The 27,989-nt window shown below is 41.7% G+C and overlaps 2 protein-coding genes across 3 annotated transcripts; both read left to right on the top strand.

The window, feature by feature from the left end:
- Positions 1 to 17,032: 17,032 nt before the first annotated feature.
- Positions 17,033 to 19,802, top strand: LOC115811986 (stress-associated endoplasmic reticulum protein 1). Its single transcript, XM_030774455.1, has 3 exons — positions 17,033 to 17,233; positions 17,682 to 17,757; positions 18,819 to 19,802. Exons 1-3 carry the CDS (start codon positions 17,150 to 17,152, stop codon positions 18,857 to 18,859), a joined length of 201 nt encoding a protein of 66 aa, XP_030630315.1. The 5' UTR covers positions 17,033 to 17,149; the 3' UTR covers positions 18,860 to 19,802.
- A 410-nt stretch (positions 19,803 to 20,212) lies between these two features.
- On the top strand, positions 20,213 to 27,955 carry pcyt1aa (phosphate cytidylyltransferase 1A, choline a). 2 transcript variants are annotated; one of them, XM_030774443.1, is made up of 8 exons: positions 20,213 to 21,866; positions 22,064 to 22,163; positions 22,583 to 22,699; positions 23,382 to 23,533; positions 23,680 to 23,758; positions 23,881 to 24,023; positions 24,621 to 24,809; positions 26,148 to 27,955. In XM_030774443.1, the coding sequence occupies exons 1-8, from the start codon at positions 21,756 to 21,758 to the stop codon at positions 26,382 to 26,384; spliced, it is 1,128 nt and encodes a 375-aa protein (XP_030630303.1). In that variant the 5' UTR covers positions 20,213 to 21,755; the 3' UTR covers positions 26,385 to 27,955. The 2 variants fall into 2 exon arrangements, with proteins under 2 accessions (XP_030630303.1, XP_030630302.1); XM_030774442.1 differs by having other exon boundaries at positions 20,213 to 21,887.
- The last annotated feature ends 34 nt before the right edge of the window (positions 27,956 to 27,989 follow it).

Here is a 27,989-nt window from a genome sequence, read left to right as displayed (position 1 = left end):
TCTGACATTAAGTTTCTTAGCCACACCAGGAGTAAACAACCCTGGTGTTGTAGTAAAACATTCCTGATTTGGTTAATCAGAGCCCTGATAAACTGAAAATCACAAGAGAGAGGTGCGGCGAATTAGGGCTGAAGAAGAAGTCGGCATACATGAGGCTGTTTTTGACCACCGCTCAAGAGCAGTAGAGCTGCTTGCCCCCAGAGGCAAAGTAGCATTTTTTTGTTGTTGTTTGTTTGTTTTTTAGGAAGTATTTGTTTTTGGCTTTTTGTGTTTTGTTTCATGTGACCCAGTTTCTCTGCAATAAATAAACATGTTTAATAACTGCTAATGGCATCCATTTTCTCTGCGTCCCCATTTCAGGAACCCGGGAGAATCGCTGCATTATTTTTACCTTCAGTGTACTTTGACTTTTCAGTTTCCATTTTCAATGTAGCATGAAACAGAAATTGACACTTTTATAATTAAAGTCTGTGTACACAACTAAATGCTACTTTTTAGACTGAGTCTTCGTGGGTGGTTATAATTATTTACTAGAAGTTACAGCAGTTACATACATATTCTCTACCACAGTGGTTCTCAGCTCCAATCCTGAGTGCCCACTGTCCTGCATGTCTTTGTTTTAACTCTCCTGAGCTCAAGACTGAAACACCTGATTTCACTGATCAATTAATCATCAAGCCCTTGATTAGCTCAATTAACCGTGATAGTGAAGAGTTAAAACAAAGACGTGCAGGACAGTGGAATTGAGAACCACTGCTCTACCACATCCAAGCCACTGCAGGCGTGCTAGCATGGAGGCTAAAACCCATAGCATGGCTCTTAAAGTTTCGGGGGGAGCAAGCTTTACACAATGCATAGCACTGCACTCGCTGGTTACCGTTACACACACACTGATAAGAAAGGCTGTAGGAACGTGTGCAGCAATGGTTTTTTCCTTGTCTGTTTGCAGTGCCCTAATTTCTCTGACCAATCAATCAAAGGCAGGGGCAGGTCCTCTCCACAATCTCAGGCATTTTAAGTAGGCTAAGACTTTGAATGGCACTTTAAACCAACTGACATGCTTTGGCTGAAGTGACCGTTGACCTTGCTTTTTATCGTATCCTCAACAAATAAGTAAAATAGACCAAAGTTAGAATGTTCCTTCAAAACCACACACTGTTGCACCTCCACACCACACAGAAAGAATCAAGAAACGTACTTCATTAAGTGAACCTAAACACGAACTTTGTAAGACTATGAGAAGCTATGAAAGTCTGGGTGTTCTGTAACTATTTGATCTTACTGAAGTTTTCTGGGTCAGTGGGAAGAAAACTGAAGGTGAATTGATCTGCTGTACATTATACACTGTCCGTGACACGCCAGAGCCACAGACATAACTGAGTGACCTTCAACTAGCGCAGACTATTTCCTACCCACGGGGGCACCACCAGACAATCACACAAGTCCAGATGCATAGAAAAGCTGTTTTCAATACAAAATACTACAGGTTGTATGTTGCCATCTGCTGGTATTGGAAACTCATAACCACAGTAAGCACATACACTGATAAAAGGACATAAAGCAACTTCAGTGCTTTACGGAGGCACGTTCTTAATATATATCAAAGATGAGTTCTAAATATACTGAGGCATATGATTGGCTTATGAAACTTGGCACAAACATGTGATACTTTACAGCAGAATATAAATACAACAATTTAATGGCAGAGGTGAAGAATGACGAAGAAGGAACAACTTCAGATGTTAGGCTGAGAGAGACCAGCACAAACAGATAAACCACAGCTCTGAAATGTATAAACACTAAATGCTAAAAGGCCTAAAAAAAAAGGTAGTCCTCCTCTCCCCAAGTCTCACTGCCCTGTCAATGCAGTCTGATCTTGGATCAGTGGCTCAGTGTGTAACAGGCCGTGTTTGGAAAAAGGGTGTCAAAAAAACCAAACCCCAAGTCAGCTATATAAGTAAATACTGAACAATATATATACATATATCATCAATATACTATAATAATAATTGATGAGTGTATAGAAAAATATAAATGTGTTGTGGCCCTAAGGGTATTTCACACTGAACAGATTGCCAAGCCCTAGTCCATACCAAAACATTAGCAAACTTTATTTGCAGTGATCACACTGTTCTGGTAGTGGAAGGCAGGTAGTGTAGTTTATTGATACATTAGGGCATAGAAAGGTCGTCACTGGTTTGAAATGTTGAACCTCCCATTTTTACTATTTTCCTGTGATGACTTATTATAGTCCTGGGCCATTCCTGGTTACCTCACACATTTATTTAAATTTCTCTTTCCTCCATAGGGGGGTCAGACAAAAAGCGATTCTTAAAGCCCTTATGAATAGCACCCACATAGAAACAGGGACCTCGCCCGGAATAGGGAGACCAGGGCCCCCTCCTAGAGCCAGGCCTGGGAGGGGAGCTCATAGACGAGGACCTGGTGGTTGGGCCTGCCACAAGGTCCGGCCGGGCTCAGCCCGAATGAGCCACGTGGGGCCGCCCTCTCATGGGCCCACCACCTGCGAGGGGAGAAATAGGGGCCGGGTGCAATGCTACACGGGTGGCGGGTTGAGGTCAGGGCCCCGGCGGACGTGGAATTTCACCTCTGTGGGGGGGAAGGAGCCAGAACTAGTGCAGGAGGTGGAGCAATGCCAACTAGATATAGTTGGGCTCACTTCTACGCACAGCCTTGGCTCTGGAACCAAACTCCTGGATGGGGGCTGGACTCTATCCTCAAAAGAGGTTCTGGCAAACCGTCAGGCGACTCAGGAGGCTGCTGAGAACAGCCTGGATGGGGAGGTTCTGACCTCAACTGAGGATGTGGTCGGATGATGGAAGGAACACTTTGAGGAGCTCCTAAACCCGACCGACATGCCCTCCACAGAGGAGGCAGGGCCAGAAGTTTCAGGAGGGTTATCACCCATCTCTCTGGCAGAGGTCACTGAGGCAGATAGGAAACTCCGCAGTGGCAGGGCGCCAGGAGTGGGTGAGATCCGCTCTGAAATGCTGAAGGCTTTGGATGTTGTTGGGCTGTCATGGCTGACATGCATCTTCAATGCATGGGAGTCAGGGACAATGCCTGTGGAGTGGCAGACGGGGATGGTGGTCCCCATTTTTAAAAAAGGGGGATCGGAGAGTGTGCTCCAATTATCGGGGTATCACACTCAGCCTCCCTGGGAAAGCCATCTGCAGGGTACCGGAAAGGAGGGTGTCCAGTACGGTGGCCTCAGGATTGCGCCTCTGCTTTTTTGCGGATGATGTGGTTCTGCTGGGTGTGAGGACAGGGGGCCCAGTTGTGTTTTGAGTCTAGCGTTGTCCCTGAAATGGTAATGTCCAGTTTGCGCTGCACCGGTGGTATGGATATGCCCCATCCTCATTTCAGCCCTGGTCGCATAACAATTAAAGTAGTGAATAGTGAAAATAGTGAATTTTGCAACATCACGGGTCAGTATTAGCTGTTTAGGTGAATCTCGTGGTTCACTGAATATCTTTAAATCTGCGTATTTAGAACCTTTTAGGACCTTCGCACGTTCCCTCAGCAAAGCGCGCGCACATTTGTTGAGAGGTAAGTGGAAATATCGTATCCTCTATTTCAGTGTTTTCTAAAAAATAATCCCTAAATTATGTCATAAAGGATGGTTCGTTGGACACACAGTACTAGCACATGGTGAGGTTATTCTTGAATGTTTTCAGTCAATGTACATATTTCATACCACGAGTGTTTTTTCATGTGAACGCAACCAGCGACACTGCCTGGAAAGTCCGTTATGTTCGTTGGGTGAACATTCCATCACTAAAACTCCAGTTATCCCATACACTGTTTGTGATATAGCTGAATATATGGGGCATTTCTTGAAGAAAAAGTTCATTGTTTTCTTTTTTATTTTTGTATGGTCTAACGTCGGCAGTCAGCGCGTTTTATCAGTTGTGTCTGTGTTTGTGTATGTAACAGGTATCTGGCTGCGCATAAATTAAAATTTTGTTTTCAGTAATGCTAATCGTGAGAGTTTTACTGTCGTACTTGTGTAGTTACATACTTTTCATATTTGTGTTTATTTTATGTGTTTCATAGTTGAATGTACATAAAGGCGTATGCACGCTTGCCGAGAGGTTTTACGTCAACAGTCACCACGTAATAATTTGTATCTGTGTTTGTGTATATTACTAGCAGCGTCCGTCAGTGAGACATCAAAAAACAAGCCCCCACTTCACCCTTTGTTTGATCAAAGAACCCCCGTTACACGCAGTATCTTGTTTAGATCGCAATATTAGCCAATATATTTGGCAGTAAGTTGCAGTTGTTTCGCCCACACTTCAGGATGTGTACCGAATTATTAAGTCGAATCGAAAAAAAAAAAAAAAATCAGTATCTGTCCTGTTGTTGTAACAAGAGGAATTTGGATGACTGGACTTCATTTCTTTGTTTGTTTTTTAAAAGTTTGTATGAAAGACTGTCTTTTTCACCATACATAAAACATATAACTCAAGCAATCTGTCTAACTCTTCATTATTTATGTCAATAAACGCTTTTGATACTAAAGTACATGTAATATGAGATACTAATTTCTACTTAAATAGTTTTCTATAGGTTACTTTGGCCTTTACATGAGTCATTTTCCAGAGAGGCATCTGTACTTTTAATGAAGTATGGCTAATGGGTATTTTATGCAGCACTGATGAACAGACATGAATATAGAGACATATATGGAACAAAACCACTCAAGAGGAAATTTTTATTGAGAGATAACAAATCTATGCCCACTTATTGTATTCATGTCCACCTCTGGTTCTAACTGTGTTCATGTCCACTTCTACCCACTTTCTGAATTTGTGTCCACCTTGCTATAGGTTCTGAAAACAGAAAAGGTGAAGCAAGGAGTAGCCCACTGTGAAGTCATGGAGAAATGTAACAAAGAACAGGATTTAGGTAACCTTTAAAGACAAAATTGTGGCTTTCCATGTAAAAACACTTAGATTCATTAAACTCACACATAGAGCAGTACAGCAGAAATGTTCCGTTACGTTCAAGTTGTCTGTGAATTCAGGTCTTGTCGCTGCTAGTTCAAGGTTTATATTTGAATGAAATCCTATAATGAACTATTTGTATTGACAGGGTAATAATTCTTATAAGATTTCTGAAAAGTTTGAGTGTAAGCTTTGCCTTGGCACTTTTGAATATGTTTGGTTTTATTTGGGTTTTCTTGTTAGACAGGATCCTGATCCCTAATTTTTTCCTGTATCTCAGAGAGTTTGTACCTTTTTCCCCCTGTGATGCATGAGAGGCATTTCCAATCTGTCAGTGTCATTGCTCTGTGCTGCCACATGAAAGATTACCAATAAGAAATGGAAGCTCTCTTTGCACTCCATCTACAAGTATCTACAAGTCTTTACTACATTACATGAGGGCTAATTGGCTGTAAATGTTCATTGTTGTATGAACCGCATAATGACATAATACCAGAGTGGTCTGTTAACTTCATCTGTCATTTGGCTGTCCTCTCTCACCTCAGTTTTCTGTCATCACCTTTGTACATGCACAAACTAAATAGCTTCAAGTCTCACACTCCCATCTGTCCACACATAGACACATTGTCTTTCTTCAAAAACTTGAAAATTAGTAAGTAGTAGGAACGCTCAACGTTGCACTCAATCGCACAGAGTCCACCAAGAGCCAAAAGCCAGTGCCGGAGGTGGACAGGTACCACGAACTCCAGCTCAAACTGCAGCACATGCAGGAGGGACACGAGCAGCAGCTTCAGAGTCTGGAGGAAAGTAAGAGAGAAGCCATCGAGGAGCTTGTACATTCCTATGAAGTCAAACTGCAGGAGACCAGGAACTTGCTGGACCAGGTGAGGACGGCTGTCCCAAAGTACTGATTTTAGGCCAGAGTCATCATTTTAGTCCCTGATGGTCAACAGCGTTGACTGTTGGAGTCGAGCCTGAAAAAAATCAAACTGATAATTCTAGACAATTATCAGTTGTCCAGAATAATGAGTGATAATTCTAGACAACAGGATTTTTGTTCAGACTGGATAACTTATCATCCAAATCAAAATCCTAAATCACTTTCATGTCTACGTCACTGCAAAACACAATTTTTTATTTTATATTTAATGTCATTTAATGATTGTCTAGAGTTTTCAGTATTATAGCATGTGACTACTCAAACCCTAGTTCTTCATCCCTAACCGCCTCAGAAAAAGCAAAGATTTGACTTTTCATATATTTATAGACTCGCATGTAAAAATGTCCATTCTCTTTCTGCCTTCTCAGAGTCAGGATGTGACACGACAGCAGGTTTTAGAATTTGAAGAGTGGAAGAAGCAGGTGGAGGAAGACATCGATGAGGAGGTCCTGGATATGCGAATAAAATATGAGAAAAAACTACAAGAGGATAAAGAGACAAATGTGAGACTGAAGGGAGAGACTGCAGTCATGAAGACGAAGGTGAGCAAACAGTGTCAGCATATCCCTGTGTTCTGATGATCAGGCAACATCCTCTGTATTCACAGATTGATACAGATTGAAAATGGCACTCCTTGAATGGAATGGAATACTTGCTCACTCATTATGAAAGGGCAAAAGGCAGGGAAAAACCCTGGACAGGTCACCAGTAGACACTGGCGCCAGTAGATTGCAAGGCAGACACACAAACACTGGGGCAATTTTAGTGTCTCCAATTGGCTGTGGGAGGAAACTGATGCAGACATAGGGAGAACATGCAAACTTCACACAGAAAGGACCTCAGCTGCCCAGCCAGGAATCAAACCCAGGACCTTCTTGCTGTGAGGCGACAACACTACCCACTGCACCACCCCTAGAATGCAATAGAAAAGAATAGAATAGAATAGAATAGAATAGAATAGAATAGAATAGAATAGAATAATTTAATAATTCAATTAGAATAATTTTTTTTAAAAAAGCTGGATATAAATCAGCACAACATGGCTCCATATACAATGGTAGCTGAGGACCAATGCCGAATACATTGTGGTGAGACACCAGTATAGAACAATGCATTATTATCACAGATAAAAGCAAAGTACACATAGCAGAGCTTAATGCACTAAACACCAGCCCTGAGTCATTAAAAGCAACACTAAAAATAAACACCACACTCCACCATGCCACATCAACAATCCAACTCTCCCTTGAGGTTTAACAAAGGGAGCTTCAAAAAGCTATACACATTTAACAGCATTGAGGACTAGGGTAATGAGCATGCACACAAGCTGAGATAATTGCCTCACATCAAATGTATAAACACTGTCATGGGCAAAGCAGGTGACACAACTCAGGCTGGTATTTAAACCTTTTATTTCAAACTCACTTTACTGGCTTATTTCAACTCACCACAAGGGTAATCAGATGAGGGGTTTCAGACCAAGTGCTGGTGGAATGGTGTTCAGTGGGCTATAGTGCAGTGCTAGGGCTGTGGGGGTGGCTGTCAGCTCTGTTGCAGGCAGACAACAGTCCTCATAGTGACTTGTCAGTCAGGGTCAATTCAAACTCTCCATCTCTGTCTCTTTCTCTCTCTCTCTCTCTGTCTCTCTGTCTGTCTGTCTCTCTCTCTCTGTCTCTCTTTCATGTTTCTCCCCATCTAAATTCATGTGTGTCCTGGACTGGTGCAGATCATCAGCCTACAGAGGGAGATTGAAGATAAAAATGTGGAGATTGAAAAGTTGAAGCAGGAACAGCAGAAGCTCCGCAGCTTGATTGAATCTACGGAGAAGGACATTGTGGGTCTGAAGAAAGAGATTCAGGAGAGAGATGAGACCATAGAAGACAAGGTGGGTTATCTCAGATACTTCATCAGACAGAGATGGATCACTGGATTTGCATAGTTATTGATCTAAACAAGCCTTGTCTACAAATCATCTAGACTAAGCAAGCTGGTTTAGGTACTGTAGACCAGTCCACACAAAATGAATTGTTTTGAATTGTTCATTGGCAGGAGACACGTATTATTGACCTGAAAAAGGAAAATCAGGAGATGATGAAGGTCAAGTTTGTGTTACACTACAAAATAAAAGAGATGGAAGAAAATAACATGACCCAAGAAGATGAGATTGCAGAGATGAAGAAGAAGACTGAAGAGGTTGGAAATATTGTCCAAAGTCTCCAACTCTTATTTGAAGTGAACTGTATTAAAAGGTTTTGACATGAAGGTTGATTTTGTTAAAATGTTCAGAGAAGAATTCCTGTGTTTGAGCTGTATAAGCATTAGGCACATAACTGGATTACTGTGAGACCATTTGACTATTAATTGAGGCCAAACAAGCTGTGATAAAATGTTGAGTGTTTTGTAGTCTTTTGTCTGTGACAGCTGTGAGACTGTGAGAGATGTCTTTTGTCAGATGGATGCTGAACTGGAGCAGGTCACCAAGAAGAACACCCAGCTGGAGCTGAAAATAGCTGAAATGAAATTGAGGTTGAGTGCCGGTGATAAAGAGATGAGTAAAGAGAGACAGAGGGTCAGTATTACCCTGATGTCATGGGTGTCAGGATAGTGATCCTGCATATGTATATATATGTCATGTTGCTGTGTGATAAACAATTAGGTTGAGGGAGGAACAAGTCTGATTTATCTCTACACGTGGTGAAAAAGACTAAGTTATAGTTTCTCTCATTTTATAACTAATGAAGAATGGGGAACTGATTTTAACTGATTTTAACTCTTGCCAGTTTCCAAGACAGATCCTAGACAAACAAAGCCAAATATCCTCCCTCCAAAATAGTTTTTGAGCACAAATATGCATCATGATGTCACCACCTCTTATCACTTTCACTTAACACACTGTTACACACCAGTAACCAAATTTCTGTGTCAAACCTGCTTCAACATCTCCACACCTCTGCTGCCGGTAATGGAGTCCTTACAGATAATAAAACTGTGTCTGATAAAGTATCATAACCCACCTTGTCTTCTATGATCTCATCTCTCTCCTGAATCTCTTTCTTCAGACCCACAATGTCCTTCTCCGTAGATTCAATCAAGCCACGGAGCTTCTGCTGTTCCTGCTTAAACTTTTCAATCTCCACATCTAATTTTATCACACTAATTTTATACATCGCACAGTACAACAATTAATTGTACCACAATTCATATTGTAGATTACAGTGTGACCTTGAATGTGTCCACCTTTCTCTTCTGGATTGTCTGTAATGTATATCTCCGCACACAGGTGAAGGATCTGGAAAGATTGGTAGAGAGATTTAAGACAGACCTCCACAACTGCGTGAGCTTCATCCAGAAGCCCAAAGAGCTAAAGGACAGTTTGCGCAAACTTTACGAACACTATGTCCAGGAGTCTGACGTGGTGAGACAGACACACACATACACTGTCTCTTCTTCAAGGGCTTAGCACTCACCACTATATATAGCTGAACATTTTTTCCCATGGTCAAATTCATGTTGGTTGGATGTGTGTCTGAATGAGAAATGAATTGGGTTTGATGATCTTGGAAACATGTGCCGTTGAATGCTTGATTGTCTGTGTTTACTGGCACTTTAGGTGGAGGTAGCAGGAATGGATGCTGGTGTGCTGCAAGAGCACATTTGCCAGAGAGAGCATCTAGAGCATATTGTGGCCTCTCTGAAGAAGAGACTAACCAAAGATGCAGAGGTACACCAAGCCAACAAGATCAAGCTCATAAAGGTATGGGAGACAGGGAGAATTCCTCACGCTGCTCTAAAAGGAGAAGTACTTTATTTGTCACACACACAGTGAGCAGAGAAATGCAGCCTCTGCATTTAACCCATCCTAACACCAGTGAGCAGCCACCACCACCAGCACCCAGGGACCAACTCCAGGTCTTTTTGCCAGTGCCTGCAAAGCATGCATGTCTTTGTGGTGGGAGGAAACTGGAAACCAAACATGGGTAGATGGACCTGGGATTTAAACCCAGTACCCTCTTGCTTTGAGGCGACAGTGCTAACCACTGAGCCAAACTGAGACCATGTAGTTTCCTCCCTTCCCTCTAATCCATGTTTCTGTGTTCACCTGCACACCACAGTAAAGCTCTGAGATAAGTGGTGATGCTTCTGTCAGTTTCAGGACTGGACTGAAAACTCCTGAAAATTTCCTAATGCAGCCAGTTATTCTGTGTATTACTTTTGCTGCTCTGTGTTTTTCAGAGCTCCAGACAATGAACAGAATTTGACTCTTTGCAGGAGAACGTCATTTTGATTGAACAACTGAATGATTTGCGGGATCAGTTGCGAAGATCTCAAACACAGCTTAGTGAGGCGGGGCGCCAACTGCGCCTCTCTAAGAAGGACAAGATGAAGGACTCTGCAGAGCTTGGGAGTAAGCAAGTCTTACAGGAGTGTCGTGTCTGTTTTAGTGTGTGGGTGTGGGTATGCGTACTTTGTTGGAGCCTAACTGATTGCTTTAGTTTAGAGAATCAGAATCAGTGCTTGGTAGCACAAGACCCTGATGGCAACAAAATGAATTGGTCTGTCTGAAAACTAACATTCTGACTTTTTTTTTCTCCTGTCTCTATAGGGTCGATCTTGTCTAACAGAGCCTCGTCCATCCCCAAACTCCCTCCTATCCCATAATATAATATAAAGAGTATAATATGTAATTATGTAACATAAATAATATATAATAATATTTTATTTAATACTGAACATCTGATTTTATTTCAGTTGTTCTGATGACATATTTATACAAATGCATTGATTACAGTGTATCTATACAATATATTTAAATAAATATTAATTGTTAATTAAAGTTCATTTTGGGTCCTGTGTTGCCTAGTCTTTCGACAAAGCCATGAAAATATTTCACATGGTCTCAGAACTGAGCTACTAAAATTATTTCCAAAAAAAAAGAAAAGAAAAGAACACAGAATGTTAGAATAGTAGAAAACCCAGACATTATAAGAATATGGAGTAAGAAAGCTCTATCTGAATGTGAATAATTATGTTTTTTTTGTTTTTGACTGCCAGTATTCTTATTTTAATCAGTAGAAAGAAAAACACTGTGAAACACAAGTTCAGTTTAAATCAGTGAAATTGAACTGGCATCATGTGTCTCACTCTAACCTCTAAATAATGTGAATAATGAACAATAAATTAAAATGATGAAACACGGCTCTGTTTTCATCATATCACAACTGTTTCAATCAAATCAGCTTTAAATTAATCAAATCACTTGATAATTTATCACTCCGTTTTTCATTTTACATCCATTTTGACCGCTCTATTTTCAATTCACATGCATTTTCATCACCATTTTTATCAGTTAATTTTTGTTACTTCCACCCCTGATAATACTTAAGTAAAGTACAGATAATCGAAAAATGTACTTAAGTACAGTACTCAAGTAAATGTACTTCGTTACTGTCCACCCTGGTAGTAAACCCTCTAATAGAAGAGCCCTCTGGCTTCATTCTCCTAGCAAAACAAAGTCATAGAGCTCTTCTCTTAGGAGGTTTACTACTTGCTCTGAGTTAAGTAACTGTGAGTTTTCACTAAAACCAGTTTCTTGAATACCCCTCTGGTTCAGTTAATCTAGTCCTGCTCTGTTTTTATAAATGCTCCTGGTGTCCCTCTCTTTCTTTCTGTGAAATTCTCATTATCTCATGTCAATATTGGCTATCTTCAAGTCAGCATCTTTTGTAAAGTCTTTTGTTAAGCTTGTACCTGTTTCTTCCTGGATTCTTGTGTTCCGTAGTTGTACCCCAATCAAATAAATCCTGGGTTTCTGCAAATACATACAGTATCTTCTCCAGTTCATGATAGGAGTTGCACAGGACAACTCTTGAGTGCCAGCCTTGTATAATGTGAATGACACCATCTTTGCAGTGTGTGTTTCATCTTTTGAGTTGAGAGAAGGGCCAGTTGTTAGAGGTGAGCAATGCATTAACTGTACACTGTACTCGATATTGTTATGTAACTAAGTTGTCGGATCTTTCTAGAGAGGAATGCCTGCTTTTAAAAGTAATATGTTTTGCTCAGAGATGGTATGTGTTAAGTGCTGTGAGCCAGGGTTATTATAGTTTTGAAATTGTAATAGTTTTTGTTTTTATTTAGTCTTTCAGTTTGGTTTTTGATTTCAGTTTAGTTTTAATTAGTTTTACGAGTGGATAAGTAGTTTTAGTTTTATTTTTATTTTGAGGAATTGGCTAGTTTTAGCATAGTTTTTAATTAGGTTTTAGTGTTAGTTCTAGTTTTTCAGGTATTATGAGGAATGTCTTGATTTATGGAAGCTGAAAAAGGAATAAAACAAATGAAACAGAACGAAAACAAAGCTGATTTTACCTGCAGCTCTCTTTCATTTTAGTTCGTGTTGCATTGTTCATCATAGTTTCTAGTTTTCGTGGTTTTGAAAACTATTGTTTTTATTTTTATTTCAGTTAATGAAATAATTTTTTCACCACTAATTTTAGTTTTAGTCTTAGTTTTCGTTATCTATAACCCTGCTGTGGGTATTTGCTTATGCTGATTAGATTCACGTGTTAAGACCAACTAACAGCAGATTCTGCTCTTCTTGCCCTCTGGGTGGATGATGCTGCCCAGTGGAACCTAGACCAAAGTTATAAGACCCTGTTTTAAGTAGCCCATCCTTTTCTGGATGCTTGTAGGTGCTGGGAGGAAATAGTTGTTAGAGTGCTTGATTCTGCCTCCTGAGCCTGGTACTGGTTCCATTTGATAAAAAAAAAAAAAATTAGGGTCCTCACATCACTTGTTTGTTACATGTCACAACACTGCATATTTCAGTCAGGTGCCTTATATTTGTTTGGTTTTGGTCAGGGCTGTGAATATTCATGGTGTTCACCTTTGTCTCAAGGCCTGTTCAGTACCACACTGAGCTGAACTGGCTGAGACACAGAAGATGAAAAGGCTCCAAGCTGCTCCTCCTGCTTTCTGCTATGCTGGATCTTGAGATGTGGACTGTGACATCTGTACTGGGAAAAAAATCAAAGCTGTTGTGTCGTGTCTGGTGTGTCTTGCCTCTTACTGCGAAACTCATCTCCAGACTCACTGCAAATCTCCAGCCTTAAGGAAACACAAGCTGGTCAAAACCTCCAAATGACTACAGGACAAGATCAAGGGGGCAGCTTGTGCCCCAAGAGTTAGAAAAGTGGGCCTGTGACGGAAAGATTGCGGGTTCGATTCCCCTGCTCAACCGGCAGGAGGTGCCCTGCCCAAGGCCACAGCTGAAGTGCCCTTAACCCTGAACACTTAAGGCACTTAACCCCCAACTTCCCCCTCTGTGCGCAGGCATGAAATGAAGCCCACTGCTCCTGCGCCTAGTGGTTTGTAAGGATGCGTTAAATGCAGAGGTCAAATTCACTGCTCACAGTGTGCGTGTGCGATCACAGAGATTTTCATAAACTGGTGGAGGTTTACTGACCAACCAACAGATGATTTGCTTTTTTGTGTATGATGGATGAACACAAAGGCCATAATAAGGATTGAAGAACAGGTAAGAGAACCAACTAAACAGCAACACTGCTTTTGTCCAGGGAGAGCAATTTAATAAGTTAATAAACTGCTGCAAACTTTCTTAAATCACAAAAACAAGAATAAGTAATCTGTTTACATGTAATATGACTGCTTTCTAACATATTTTCAGACAACAGAACTGAATTTATCTTGCATTTCCCATGTCGTTTGCGTTAGTGTTAGGGTCTCAAGCCACCATCACAGAATACATGCTGAATAACAATTGTTATACTAATTATTTGACCACTAGATGACAGTGTTGCTGTTATGTCCAAGGGCATGTACGTGTTTGTTATTATGATAACTTGAAGTGCATTGTTGATTTGTTTGCTTTATTGTCCTGTGCATGTTGTACATAATTTGTTCTGCTGTCTTGTCCCGAACGAGTGTGTGAGAGAGCATGTGCTCTCCCTGTGTTCATAGTTCCTCAACATCAACTGCCACTGCTGAGTCTCAACCCCAGACCAGAGAGGAGTTCTTACAGTGTGAGCGTACTGATATCTCACACACGCACACACACACACACACACACACACACACACACACACACACACACACAAATACAATAAAAACATGATCTGCACATTCAATTGTAGCTAAATACCAAGTATCGAAGCAGTGCCATGATGCTGAATGAACGCTGACAGTTAGTTTGCATGACATTATCCAATCAAAGACATCACAGGCATCTGTTGAGATTGTTTGAACAGCCTGCTAGGTAGGCTGATCAGTCTGTAAGGGTGTCCAGTAAGGGTTTAGTAATTAGAGAACTGATCTAATAACCAGAGGGTTGTGAGTTCAAACATGACAGCATGGTGCTGATGTATCCCTAAGCAAGGCATCCCTGTGCTGCCCCACAGGTGTGTCAACCTGTGACATGGAAAGTTGTGCTTGTTTATTGATTCTGCATAGGAGAGACTGCTCACTGACATAAATAGGTTAACTGTAATCACCAGAATAAAAGACAACAGCCATTTATAACTTGCAATACATTTACAACCACGCCACTAATGCAGACTGAACATCATGACTTGGCATTGACACTGACTATGTGGATTAAAATTGTAGTTGTTGCTTTTTTTAAAATATATTTCCCATATCAGATTCCTGTCAGCTCACACTGAATCCCAACATAGCATGCAGAAACCTCAGTCTGTCTGAGGGGAACAGAAAAGTGACCTGGAGTTGCACTGCTTCTTTATGAGGATTAAGTCAGGGGCTGCCATCCTGTCTTGATTTTGACTGTTGTGGCCTGTAAAGCCCTTTGAGACTGTAAACAGTGATATTGGGCTCTAAATAAACTTGAAACTTGAAACTTATATCATTATCATCCTGATTGATTTGATTTCTGGGGGCAGGTCTTGCATAGAGGGAGTCTGTGTGGATGCTGTGACTTGGAGATTGAGTAGAGTCTCGGAGTTTCTATAGCAGTCTCATACAGAGGCATCAGGAGAAAAGGAACTGGATATGAGATTGGATTTGGAAACAACAACCATTCCTGGAATTTGATATGTTCTCACTTCAGTTTCATATTCAGACATGACAACACTGACACTAATATCCCAGTAGTTCCTGGATGCTCTAGAATAGGAGTATATCTGGATCACAAAGCAGGAACTCTCTCTATTTACAGTATCTCTGACACAATGACCCTCATCCACGCAGAGTCCAGACCACATTCATTCAGCCCCTCTATGCTGGTTTTAAGTTTAGTGCTATTTCTCAAGGAGCTGTTCAGTTTTCAGACTTTAAAAAGTAGACTTAGGATGATCAGAACTCACAAAAAGCACCCCCACCCAATGCACACAAACAATCAGTACAAAGATGAAAACAACACTACTGTCCCTTATTTGTCCTTTTTTCCCCATGTGTGGTCAATGTGAATTTTAACAAATATAATTTATCAGAATCTGTCAGCATTATGAATTATGGTTGAGTTACAGGACGCTTCTCTCAGTTTTAAATTGTTCTTGCATCATAGGTCTTTATCCAATGAAAATCACCACACTTGTATGTTATTTTATATGTATCACGTGTGGGAGTGACAATGTTTGTGTTTGACATTATTTATTAAGTTTTCAAACTTTTAGCTCTGCTTCTTCCAAAATTATGAGGTATTCCAGAGATTTTAGTCAGCAGTTAAATGTTGACTGTGTTCAATTCCAATGCAATCTTCTGGACAAATAGAATATTCACATATAAATAAAATAAAGACACACACAAACACTCTCTCTCTACCTCTCCCTCTCCCTCTCTCTCTCTCTCTCTCTCTCTCTCTCTCTCTCTCTCTCTCACACACACACACACACACACACACACAAAACACATAGACAAAGACACATACTGCTTATCTTCAGTTTTTCTAAGCAGCCACTTGTAGCTTGTACATTTTGGAGAGAACCTGTAAATCTCCCTGGGATGTTCCCACTTCAGAACTGACACCAGTAAAGGTCATGCACTCTAAACTTTACAGCTGGCTACATGTGGAATGCTAAGTCCATCTCCAAACACCTCAGACATTAGAGGAGAGTGACTGTATGGTGCTAACCCTGAGCTAAACAGATTAACTGTCATGAAACCTGCCCCCCCACCTCCAGTAGAGAGAGTTTCCTTCAGCAATAAAAGTGAAAAGAGAGATTAAAAGAGAAAAAGAGAGGAGGAAGAAAAGCGAGGAGTGAAATGGAACCATTTCCACCCACTTACAAACACACACACACACAGACAGAAAGAGAGGGGGGGGGGTGTCACATAAAAGTTTAAAAATAACATTAAAAAAAAACATAAAAATGAATCTGTTCTGAACAGTTTATTCAGTGAAAAAATGTTCACCACAAATGACAACATAAGTGCCCACCTAATTTGCACAAACCGTGAATCGTTCACGCCTCCTGTGGCCATTTAAGGAACTGCAATGACTGTTGCATTCAATCCATCACAAAAATCACCATACAGACGAGAGAATACTGTACATAATTATAAAACATCAAAAAATATGAAAAGTGCTGTCTGAAAAGTTCCTAAACCATTACACCAAAACTGGCCCAATTATTTAGAAACAATTAAGATTTACCAAGTGAACGTTCATTGATCTGTTCTTATATTAATATCAGTGTCAGTGGATTAGCTCGGAGACTTTTTCCATGCTGTGACCCACCATGTTAGTCAGTCAAATATTTTTCGATGTCAAATTTCACCTTAGTTCTGACAAGTCAAAACAGCCCCCCCAACTTGCATGTTGTTAGTGAGCAAAATAAAGGGTATGGTTTCTGTATCCAGTCTGCCACTAACCTGCACCCAGCTCTGGGTTATGACAGACAATCTGAAATACACTTATATAGACTAACCCTAGGGATCCGTTTGGGGGGAATCATTGAAATGGTTGTGTGTGTGTGTTGTACTCTAAATGACTGTAGGTGACTCTATAGTTAATACACGTGCAGTGTCAAACATTAGCCTAAACACAGAGCACTGTCAGGAAAAGAGGTACAATCTCTTGCTGTTTACGCAAACGTGTCTAAGAAAAGTCGGGGGCGGAAGAGCATAGGTTCTCTTCCGGTGTAGGCGGGTTTATAAATTTTGTGTACGTAGGCATAAGCTGTCTCTTCCACTCCTTTGGGAAATCAGTGTCAGTTACACTAGATACCAACGAAGTTTGTCATCTCGGCCCAATCTGTCTTTTCCCAGGATGGTGGCAAAACAGAGAATTCGCATGGCTAACGAGAAACACAGTAAAAACATAACCCAAAGAGGCAACGTATCCAAGTCATCGGTAAGACTGCCGCTGAGCTCGTTTCCTCTTATCGAAGCCTGATGCGCAATTAGATGTGGGACTAGGGAAAAGAGGAAGATATTGGCTTATTATAGAAATGCTTCAATGGGGTGAAGAGAAATAGCAGTTTCAGAGGAATTTTGGAGGTTTTCAGAGGTTTTGCAAAGATTCGTGGAAAGCAGCGAAAGTCTAACGTTAGCTGAGTACCACTCAAGACTAAAAAAGATGCTCTCCAAGTCAGTTTGTATACAGCGTTATCCTTTTCCTGGAAATAATCACATCTACTGTATTGGACAGCATTACAGACTTTTTAAAAGTAATTTCAAGTCGTTTCTGAATTTCGAAATACGCAAGTGCTACGCTCTACAGCATACCTTTTAACGGTACGCAGTTTCGTTACTCATGTTCGTGATTACAAGCATATGAAACTTTTTTTTCCTTTGCTCAGAGAAACAACACGGATGATAAGGTTGCAGTGGGCCCGTGGCTCCTCGCGCTCTTTATCTTTGTCGTCTGTGGGTCAGGTGAGTGCCGTTGCTACCGAGTGTTTATTTGTTTGCATGTTGGAACAACGTTCACAATAATGGCTCTCAAAAATGACAAACTTGTTTCATTAGCGACTAGCCATTTGGCCTTGAGGTGTTTCTGTCAGAGAGATGGCTTTAACCATAAAGAGATTTGAAAATTCCAGGGCAACTGTTTCCTCTCTTTTGAATAACCTTGTATTAGAGAAGACATTGAGATAAAAATGACAGATTGTGTTAACTTGTGCAAGGATGGCTAGATAGCAGTGCATGTTCTTTTTTTTTACCGATTGGGAACCAACATTTGGGCACACAGCTGTTCCCGCTCTCATACTGCTGTTTTTGTGATGACTCTGCCAACTCACTGTCAAGATCAGTTTTCAGGGTCGGCTGTACACAGTCAGCCTAGAACAAGAGGAGCCTAACAACTACTGGAGGTCTGACGAGGGTTTTTTATTTGTATGGAGTCTGTGGAGATTTAATGTGCAGCATCCCACAGATACATCTACTTAAGTGCGTCCCTTTTAAATACACTTATGACAACACACTCACTGGCCAGTGCTCCAGGACAGCAGCTGGTCACTGTGGTGGAAGATTTACCGGCCTGCACAGCGTGTTTCATATTGTGTTTGTGCGAACTTCACACTGTACGCTTTGACATTTTAGCCCATGATTTCTCTCTGACTTTCTCTGTTTGTTTGCCTTGGGCTTTTGTGTCTCTGGTGATCTGGCAGTCTTTTATCTGATCCCAGCTGAAAAGAAAAAGACTGATTACATTGCTCCTCTCTGTTAAGAGGGTCATCAATGTGGCAGTAAGACCGATTGCTTGCTACAGCGGAGGCAGACAAGAAAAAGAGAGAGAGAGAGAACATTAGTAGTTTTCTCAGGAGAAAAAATGTGTTTCGTCCTCTAGGTCACTCTGAAATGAATATCTTGTTTCTGACGTCACAAAACTTTGACTCCATCAAAGAGGTGTTTTCTTTTCCGCGACTTGAATGACCGAGCATTCAACCTTCTGATCCTGATCCTGATCCACATTTGAATGTTTCTTTCCCTCACAGCAATATTCCAGATCATCCAGAGTATCCGAATGGGCATGTAACTCAGGACCGTCGGCCATGTCCCAGTTCATCAACCTTCCCTGCATTCCCTCTCTCTCTCTTTCTCTCTCTCTGTCTCTTTCTTTCTTTTTCTCCGGCTATTTGTTTTATGGAACGTGACTTTACCAAGGTTGAGTCACTACTGATAATTTTGGTGGCTTTTTTTGTAATTATTTTCCTTCTGTCAGCCAGAAGTAAAACTGCCAGGCCATTCCTTCCCTGTGCCTTATGACTGAGAGTCATTAAAAAGCCATACTGAAAAACAGTGCATTCCGATCAAGAATTTTAATATGTTCAACACAATGTCACTGCATTCCAAAAAAAAACAAAAACACATAGTATGCTGAACTAAAGAAATCTTAAAAACTTCATAAATTATGTTTGATTTATGTGTTTGTGACACAATTTCATGTCCATCCTTATTTGTTTTGATTTGTTGTAATGATTTGTCATAATCTCTTTGATGTCCAGATGAAGGGATTATTTGTGTGTTGTTATTGTACAAATAAGGTTCAAACTGACCAAACATTTGAAGGTCTCTTCTGTCCAATGAAAATTGTCAAATAAAAAAAAGCAATGTTTGTCCATAGACTTTCCGAAGTCCAAGTAAACACAAGCAAGTTTTGTTGCTGCATCTCAGTTAAATGGTTATTGTTTTCGATGTTTTATTTATGTAATTTCTTTTTTTTCTTTTTTTTTTTTAATCTGTCATGCTGTCTCAGTGTGCATCAGAGCAATCACTGTAGCTATTTGCACACAGTTAAGCTTTAGGTAGAACAATGTGATTTTGGGCACATAATTGCTCTTTGCCATAATCTTAAAAGGCCCAGAGCTTCTGTACTGGACTAAAACAAGCCTTATCTGCAATGTTCTTTTGGGGAACAATTGATTGGCTACAGGTACTGTTAAAGAAAAAGTTAAACTGAATAAAGATCTCACGTTCAACTTTTGTTTTTGTAATTTATTGCATGGTTGCACAGCCCCGCTTGTCACATTACCGCTAATCTTCAGTGCATTGTCGTTCGCTACATTACGATCTGTTCTTATATCGTTTTCACGGACGCATCTGGTGTCAGGAAGAAGCCACCAGGAGGCAGCATGCTGTACTTACTGCAAAACTTCCAAAAAAGAAATGATTGCACGTCACATCCTAAAGGGGGAGGGTGACTTAAAGTGTTTCTGCCCAGCTGTCAAAATAGTGAACACCCGTTTTTGCTTCAACACGTCGTTGGGAACTACATATTTGACACTCCCTCATAAGTTACACTTTTACCTCTTGGTTGACACGCATGTGAAGTATTTCTCGATCCCTTCAGTCTGTGCAGAACCCGACTGTACTACAAGGGTAAGTGTCTGTGCCTGTGTCCTAGTTCTTCGAATTAGCCCACTAGCTTGTTAAACAGATGGATTAGGTGGCATAATTTTGCTTGTTTGAAAGTCAGGTAGCGCCACAAGCAGTCGTCACAAAGAGCAGGCTGTAGCTAAATATTAACCACTTCCGTGGCGAAAACCTCACCAGTTTGTGCCAACACATATAAAAGTAAATTATAGTGCTTCTTCAGACTAGCATGCTACGTAACAACGTTTCGGTGTACTTGGAAAGCACTTCTATATCAAAGTTACCTCCCAAATATGTTAAATGAATTCGTTATTGCGTTTTAATTCTTGATTTTATTTTCTGCTCTGTTGAAACTGCCTCTAAGTTGTACATGTAACCTCGTCCGTGATGATACGTGTGATTTGTGTAGTACATTAGCCATCTGCTATAAATATATCCAAGAGTTCTTGACACAAATTAAGTTCACCAGCTTGTTAGGCAGTTGCAAGCTAGCGGGCTAATGGCAACGTTTAAAGAAATAATTAGTGTCCATATGGTTATTGACACGTAGTAATGCAGCGGCGACTCTTTTCGAGTCTTGTTCCTTCCTTTGAAACGACAGACACTTGTAGCAACATAGATGGGCGATATACGTGGTGCCTTGGTGGTGTCAGTAGGCTGAAGGTTATTATCATTTGGATCGTCACATTCGTCTCCAGTTCTTATAATGATTACATTTAACTTTTACGCCATTATAGCATGGTATTTTTTTTTTTACAAATTACTGAGTTTACAAAACATAATATTGCATTTTGGCCTCCTGAGTTTTGGAGCCTATTACGTAAGTGTGCACACTGTGTCCAAAAACAGGATTGTTCCCAAAGGAGAAGGGCGGAACAGACTGTGAAGTAGATCGACCCTTTGGTCCTGTGCTAAGCTTGCCCACAGTCATTGTTCTTATAGATACCTAACCAGACCTGCTGAAACAAGACGCCTGCATTCAAACGATACATTTTTAGTTCTACCATAGATGTTTTAGCGTTGGTATTTACGCGCACCTACATCTCTAACAGGTATTGCAGAGTGGTAAGTATCCTTTCCTGTGATACTGTGCTTGTGAAGGAATGATCAAAATGAGGAAGCGCAGACATGAGATCAGAGAGCCATGGCTGCTGTGATCTATGACCATAAAAATACAATTTTCAAAGTCTTTTCCAAAATTTCATGGGTTTATGGAACTGATGAGACAAATCATTTGTAAGTTTCAGACTGTCTCTCTCTCAGCTTTGGTTATACCAGACTGGAACAGGCCTTTTTGTTTCCTTAGCAGTCACTCTCTAACACCACTCTCTCATACATCATTCATACATGTATTATCAGTCTGGATGTGCAGATAAAATAACATGAGAAGTACTTACTTTGCCTTTTCCCAATGTTTTACCCAGATGACTGCTTCAGAGTGGTCACAGCATGGTCATATGTGCTCTTACTCAATAGTTTATCCAAAGACCTGATGTTTACCTGATGTTTAATGAAAGCTGTGGGAGTATGGATGCTTATGTATTAATTGCAGTTCCAGCATGGAGGCCCACAGCTCCGAGCGACTGCTCTCCAGGAAAAGAAGGAGGGATGGCTCAAACGGTGAGGCGGAGGAGGGCGAGAGGCCAGTGAAGATACAGCGATGCACAGTGGTAAGACTTGACCTCTGTACCGTATGATCTCTACACACCAGTCTTTTATTATTTATTTATTAATTATTATTAATATTATTTTTAATTTTTAGGGTTTTGGGAGTGTCAGAATTCTCCTTTCTTGGTCATTTGTAAACACAGTGAACATCTAAACTAAAATCAGAATTGTCTGTCTGTCTGTCTGTCTCCCTGTGCAGGGGTTGAAAGATCCGGCACCATTTGCAGACCAGCTGGAGCCCGTGGAGAGTGGGCCGTACCAGCGGGTCAGTATGGAGGAGGCGCGCAGAGGAACTCCTTGTGAGTACCACATCCTCTCAATCCCTACTCCTCTCACTGGATTACCACGTCCCCTCAATCCCACACGCACACACATAGCATATGTATTTAGTATATATATGTGTGCATGTGTATGTGTGTATGTTTAGAACATGTGTGTGTATATACATGGCCACTGGCTGACTTGTTTGTTCTTTGACAGTAAATTCTTTAACACTTTTCTTTGTCTTTATGGACGTAATGTTATACACACACACACACACACACACACACACATACATACATACATACATATATATATATATATATATATATATATATATACGTACACACAGTGAACAGGTTGTAATTTGGTTGGCTGATGTTGGTGTTTCCTCATTCCTTGTTTTTTACATTTTGCTTCCTTTAATCCTTCTTTTTTTGTTTTTTTATCCCTTCAGTGGATAGACCGGTGCGAGTATACGCTGATGGTATCTTTGATCTCTTCCACTCTGGCCATGCCCGTGCTCTCATGCAGGCCAAAGGACTCTTCCCCAACACACACCTCATAGTAGGCGGTGAGTCAAGCTTCCACGGTACAAGGAGGGCTTCTTACTTTTTAGCAAATGCTTCTTTTTTTTCCTTTTTTTATGCAGTCTTTGCAGACACTTCTTAGCATGCTGTTAGCATTCTCTGCATACTCTTTTAAGCATGCTCTTAACATTCTCTGCATACTCTTCTAAGCATGCTTTTAGCATTCTCTGCACTTTGACCTCCCTTGTGTCTAGTGTGCCGGTATCACACATTGTCTGTGTCTAAATTAGGGGTGTCTGCTGAACATTTGTGTTAGCATATAGCTAGCGTTGAAGTGCATTCCTGATGCTAGTAAGGTTGTTATGTGAAAATGAAACACTAAGTAATGAGTTTTGGTAACAAGTCTGATGAAAGTGTTGACATATTAGCATATCTGCTTTAAAAAAAAAAGGGTCAAATGACAAATGTTCTCAGAAGATAATGAGACTGGAGGTTGATGTTTTATAGAAGACTTGGTTGTATTGCACTGCGCTTCTAAGCTGATGCAAATGTCCTTGTTACATTAAACAGTATTACAGGTTGCGTTAACCTGTTAAAGCTAGTAATGTGTGTGTGTGTGTGTGTGTGTGTGTGTGTGTGTGTGTGTGAGACAGTGCTAATTAACTGTGGAGCCCTTTGTTGATGTCAGTGTTGTATTTTGCATTTTTTCTTGTCATCCCACGGCAGTATGCAGCGACGAACTGACGCACAAGTTCAAGGGTTTTACCGTCATGAACGAGGACGAGCGCTACGACGCTGTCAGTCACTGTCGCTACGTCGACGAGGTGGTTCGCAATGCACCATGGACACTGACCCCTGAGTTCCTCGCCAAGCATCGGGTAAAAACACGGGGTGTGTGTGTAGTTGGGGGATGGTGGCTGGAGATTAGTTAGGTACAATACAAGGAGACCATGCAGCATAATGAAAAGTTGTACTTGTGCTGAGTTTGTACTAATCAATGCTCTTTTGACACATTTCACCTCAGATTGACTTTGTTGCACATGATGATATCCCATACTCCTCGGCGGGCAGTGATGATGTTTACAAGCACATCAAAGAGGCAGGTGGGTTACTATAGCAACCACAGAGACCAACCTGCCCTGCCACACCTGTTAACTGGATAAACCAGTCTAATGAACTGACATTGTATCACGTATGACTCCTCTTTTCTCTCGGACAAACACAGGAATGTTTGCCCCAACCCAGCGGACGGAGGGCATCTCCACCTCTGACATCATTACGCGCATCGTGCGGGACTACGATGTGTACGTCAGACGTAACCTACAGCGTGGCTATACCGCGAAGGAGCTCAACGTTAGCTTTATTAACGTATGTGAGCTTTAGACATCATCAACGGTTTGGATTTGTCTGCCCAGCTAATTCTAAAAAAATCCATACAAGCAATACGGAGAGATTTCTGGCCACTTCAGGCTTACACCTTTTTTTTCAATATTTCTCAGCACGATCTTAATATGATATGTCTTTCCTCCCAGAAGCCACTTAAAAAAAAAAAGCGATCGTTTAGGGTGGTCAAGGCCAGTTCAAGGCCCTGTCTCACAGAACAGAGCCACATCCAGGACTTGTGCTTTGAGTACTAACTGGGTTATATGGTGGAGGGGAGGATTGGGGTCAGCCAGGATCATTCCCCTTCCTCACAATCATGCTAGTGATTATTGATGGTCAGATGTCTATGTAGTTTGTCGTATTACCATAGAAAGAAGGCTTTGCCTCCCTGCAATCACATTATCTATAGCTCGACTAACAGGTTGTCAGACCTGAGCACTGAAAACTGAGACTTGAAAATTGTCATGTCGCTGATCGTAGTAATGAATGTCAGTGTGGTATGCGGCATTGATCATGCAGTTTAACTAGAGATGTGGATGGACAACGTTTGATGGCCCGTCTCTCTTTCACTGTACGGTTTAGGAGAAGAAGTACCACCTGCAGGAGCGCGTGGATAAGGTGAAGAAGAAAGTGAAGGATGTGGAGGAGAAGAGTAAAGAGTTTGTGCAGAAGGTGGAAGAGAAGAGCATTGACCTGATTCAGAAATGGGAGGAGAAGTCCAGAGAGTTCATCGGCAACTTCCTCCAGATGTTTGGCCCTGAAGGAGCACTGGTGAGTCTGACTGTGGTTCACTCAAAGGGAGAGACTCCAGGCTGTGTTGTGGCCTGTGACTATGACTGTGTCGCAGCTTGTGCCCTGTGACTATGACTGTATCTGTGTCATGGCCTATGCCCTGTGACTATGACTGTGTCTGTGTGGCGGCCTGTGGCTGTGCCCTGTGACTGTGTGGCGGTCTGTGGCTGTGACTGTGTCTGTGTGGCGGCCTGTGGCTGTAACTGTGTCTGTGTGGCGGCCTGTGGCTGTGACTGTGTCTGTGTGGCGGCCTGTGGCTGTGACTGTGTCTGTGTGGCAGCCTGTGCCCTGTGTCTGTGTGGCGGCCTGTGGCTGTGACTGTGACTGTGTGGCGATCTGTGGCTGTGACTGTGTTTGTGTGGCGGCCTGTGGCTGTGACTGTGTCTGTGTGGCAGCCGGTGCCCTGTGTCTGTGTGGCAGCCTGTGCCCTGTGTCTGTGTGGCGGCCTGTGGCTGTGCCCTGTGTCTGTGTGGCGGCCTGTGGCTGTGACTGTGTCTGTGTGGCGGCCTGTGGCTGTGACTGTGTCTGTGTGGCGGCCTGTGGCTGTGGCTGTGACTGTGTGGCGGCCTGTGGCTGTGCCCTGTGACTGTGTGGCGGCCTGTGGCTGTGCCCTGTGACTGTGTGGCGGCCTGTGGCTGTGCCCTGTGACTGCGTGGCGGTCTGTGGCTGTGACTGTGTCTGTGTGGCGGCCTGTGGCTGTGGCTGTGACTGTGCCCTGTGACTGTGACTGTGACTGTGACTGTGACTATGCCCTGTGGCCACTGCTGTACTGGATCAGGCTGTTTGTTCCTCCATAATCAGAGCTGATGAAATAAAGCTGAACTTAAGTAAATAAAAGAGATTTTTGAGTTGGGTCCCAGTAAGGCTGATAAGTGTAACAGTATAACTGTCATACCAGGAGGGATTAGCTTGGGGAGTTCACCCCACCATTTATGTCAGCAGCACGTTCTTTTTCTTGGAGGCAAAATCATTTTTGTCAGATTAAAGATTACTTGAAGAGGAAAAATAACATGTCCTTTTTCTGTACTGCAAAGAGTGGAGAAACAAGATGGTCCATGAAGATGGAGCGACATGAGTGTCGTTAATTCCTTATTGTAATTTGTCATTTACATTAAATGAAAAAACCCACCATACCATGAAAGGCCAAAATTTTTATTAATATTGTCAAATTCTGCCAGTCTGAGGTGAGGATTAAGTTTTCTATCGAAGTCAGAAATAGGGAACATGACTGAATATTTAACAGTTAATCCATCGAAGGATGACTCATCGCAGATAATGTAACTTCCTCTCTGTCTCTTGTCGTTTCCTGCTGTATAGAAGCACATGTTAAAAGAGGGGAAGGGGCGTGTGCTCCAGGCCATCAGCCCCAGACAGAGCCCAAACAGCAGCCCCACGCGGGAGGAGCGTTCTCCCTCACCCACCTTCCGCCTGCCCTTCTTCACCAAGACCTCCCCGCCCGCCTCGCCCAGCAGCCACCACAACGCGCTGCGTGGCTACACCTACGGAGCCCACGGTCATGCCATCAGCGAGGACGAGGAGGACGATGAAGACTAGACTAGCACTGAGCGCCTCGTTTACTTCATCCTTAACGGACAATCAGACTGCCTAAACCAAATCAGCCCTGCAGTCTTCGCACCTCTCTCTCTCTCTCTCAATCTGTCTCTTTCTCTCTGTCCACTGACAGATGAGGGCTAGAAGTCTATCGTATAAGTCAGTGTTTTGTCAAAACAGCTTGCCATCCATACAATGTCACTCCTCTGCTAAGAATGGTCAAAGCCTCGAAGAGCAGTCAAAGCTTTGGTCTTTTTCTGTGATTGGTTGCCAGTATTCAGACTGTACCACATCAGTAGTTAAGTCGTTGGGGGGTAGTTTCATAGCCACATATGGTATCAGTGACAATTTTACATTGTGATACTGTTTTGAAATCTGATTTTAACATTTTTAACATTTTAACATTTTTAACTGCTGCTGCTACTGCAAAAATGATGACTGCAGGTGTTATGTAAAGGACAACACTCGGGGGGATTAGTTTGTGCAGCTAGATGGACTTATGATTGAACCACTGCTTCACTTTTTAATGAAAAGTCTACTTTGACTACAGTCTACAGTGACAAACCCACAGTCTTTAAAGGGGGCTCACTGCACCCTCACCTCCTTTCACACCTACCTGCATAGTGCTGGTTAAAGCCACATATTAACATACTCCAGAGTACGGACTTTGGACTTTCCCATTTACAACTTCAGTACTTGTCAGTATGAGGGATGCTGTCTGACTGTCAAGACATAGGTCTTGTCTTTGTATTGAGAGTGACGTGGACTCGGTGCCTGGTTTCCTCTTTGTTTTTTTAACTGAGCAGATTAGGGCTTAAGAATCAGGTCTGGCGCACTCAGGTTGAGCGGATTTAAGGCATCTGAGTTTGTTTGTTTTTTTAACACTATTTGTGTTGTTAGTATGACTATTTTGCTCTGTCCTGGCTAGAGTAATCAGTAGATTCATGATTTGACTGTCTTGTCACGGCAGTTGCTTTTTCTTTTTGATTATTTATTTTTGCTGTTTTCGTGCTTTCTATTTATCGTTTGATCTAACTAAACATAGGGCTCTACCCTCATTCTCACTGACACATTTCTCAACACCACATGCTTTTATTCAAAAATCAGATGTTCTCTTATCCAGTCAGCACCTTTTATTCACTGTAATGAAACCATGTCCAGAAACGCACACACCTTTGTGTGCGCTGAGTACTGTACCAAGGTCAGATGGTCATCTCTGTGTTCAGTGTTTCTCCACAGAAAGCTGAGGCTCCTTTTGACTGCACACAGACATTTGCTTCAGTGTGAATGTTTATCATCTTCACTGTGGGAGTCAGGAATTTGATGTCAAATCTGGCTCTGACGTCAGACTTTTGTCTTTAAGTGGATAACGTCTCTAAAATGGCAGACGTTTTCAACCCATTGTCATGGGCAGTGAATGTAGCTGTCACTAGGCCTCTAAATTTCCTCCTGTGTTTAAAAAAAAAAAAAACCCACAGAAAGAAACATCGAGTTTTGTCTTCCTTATCCTGACAGATTTTAGAGATGCAGGATGTAACAGAAAGAGAATAATAACGTTTTAATGTAAATGTGTTTGTCTCTGTTGATTTCTTCTAGTTTTCTTTAAAC

Source organism: Chanos chanos, chromosome 5 (genome assembly GCF_902362185.1).
Source record: "Chanos chanos chromosome 5, fChaCha1.1, whole genome shotgun sequence".
NCBI lineage: Eukaryota > Metazoa > Chordata > Actinopteri > Gonorynchiformes > Chanidae > Chanos > Chanos chanos.
Note: the sequence above shows the minus strand (reverse complement) of the source record. Positions and strands in the feature narration are given on the sequence as shown.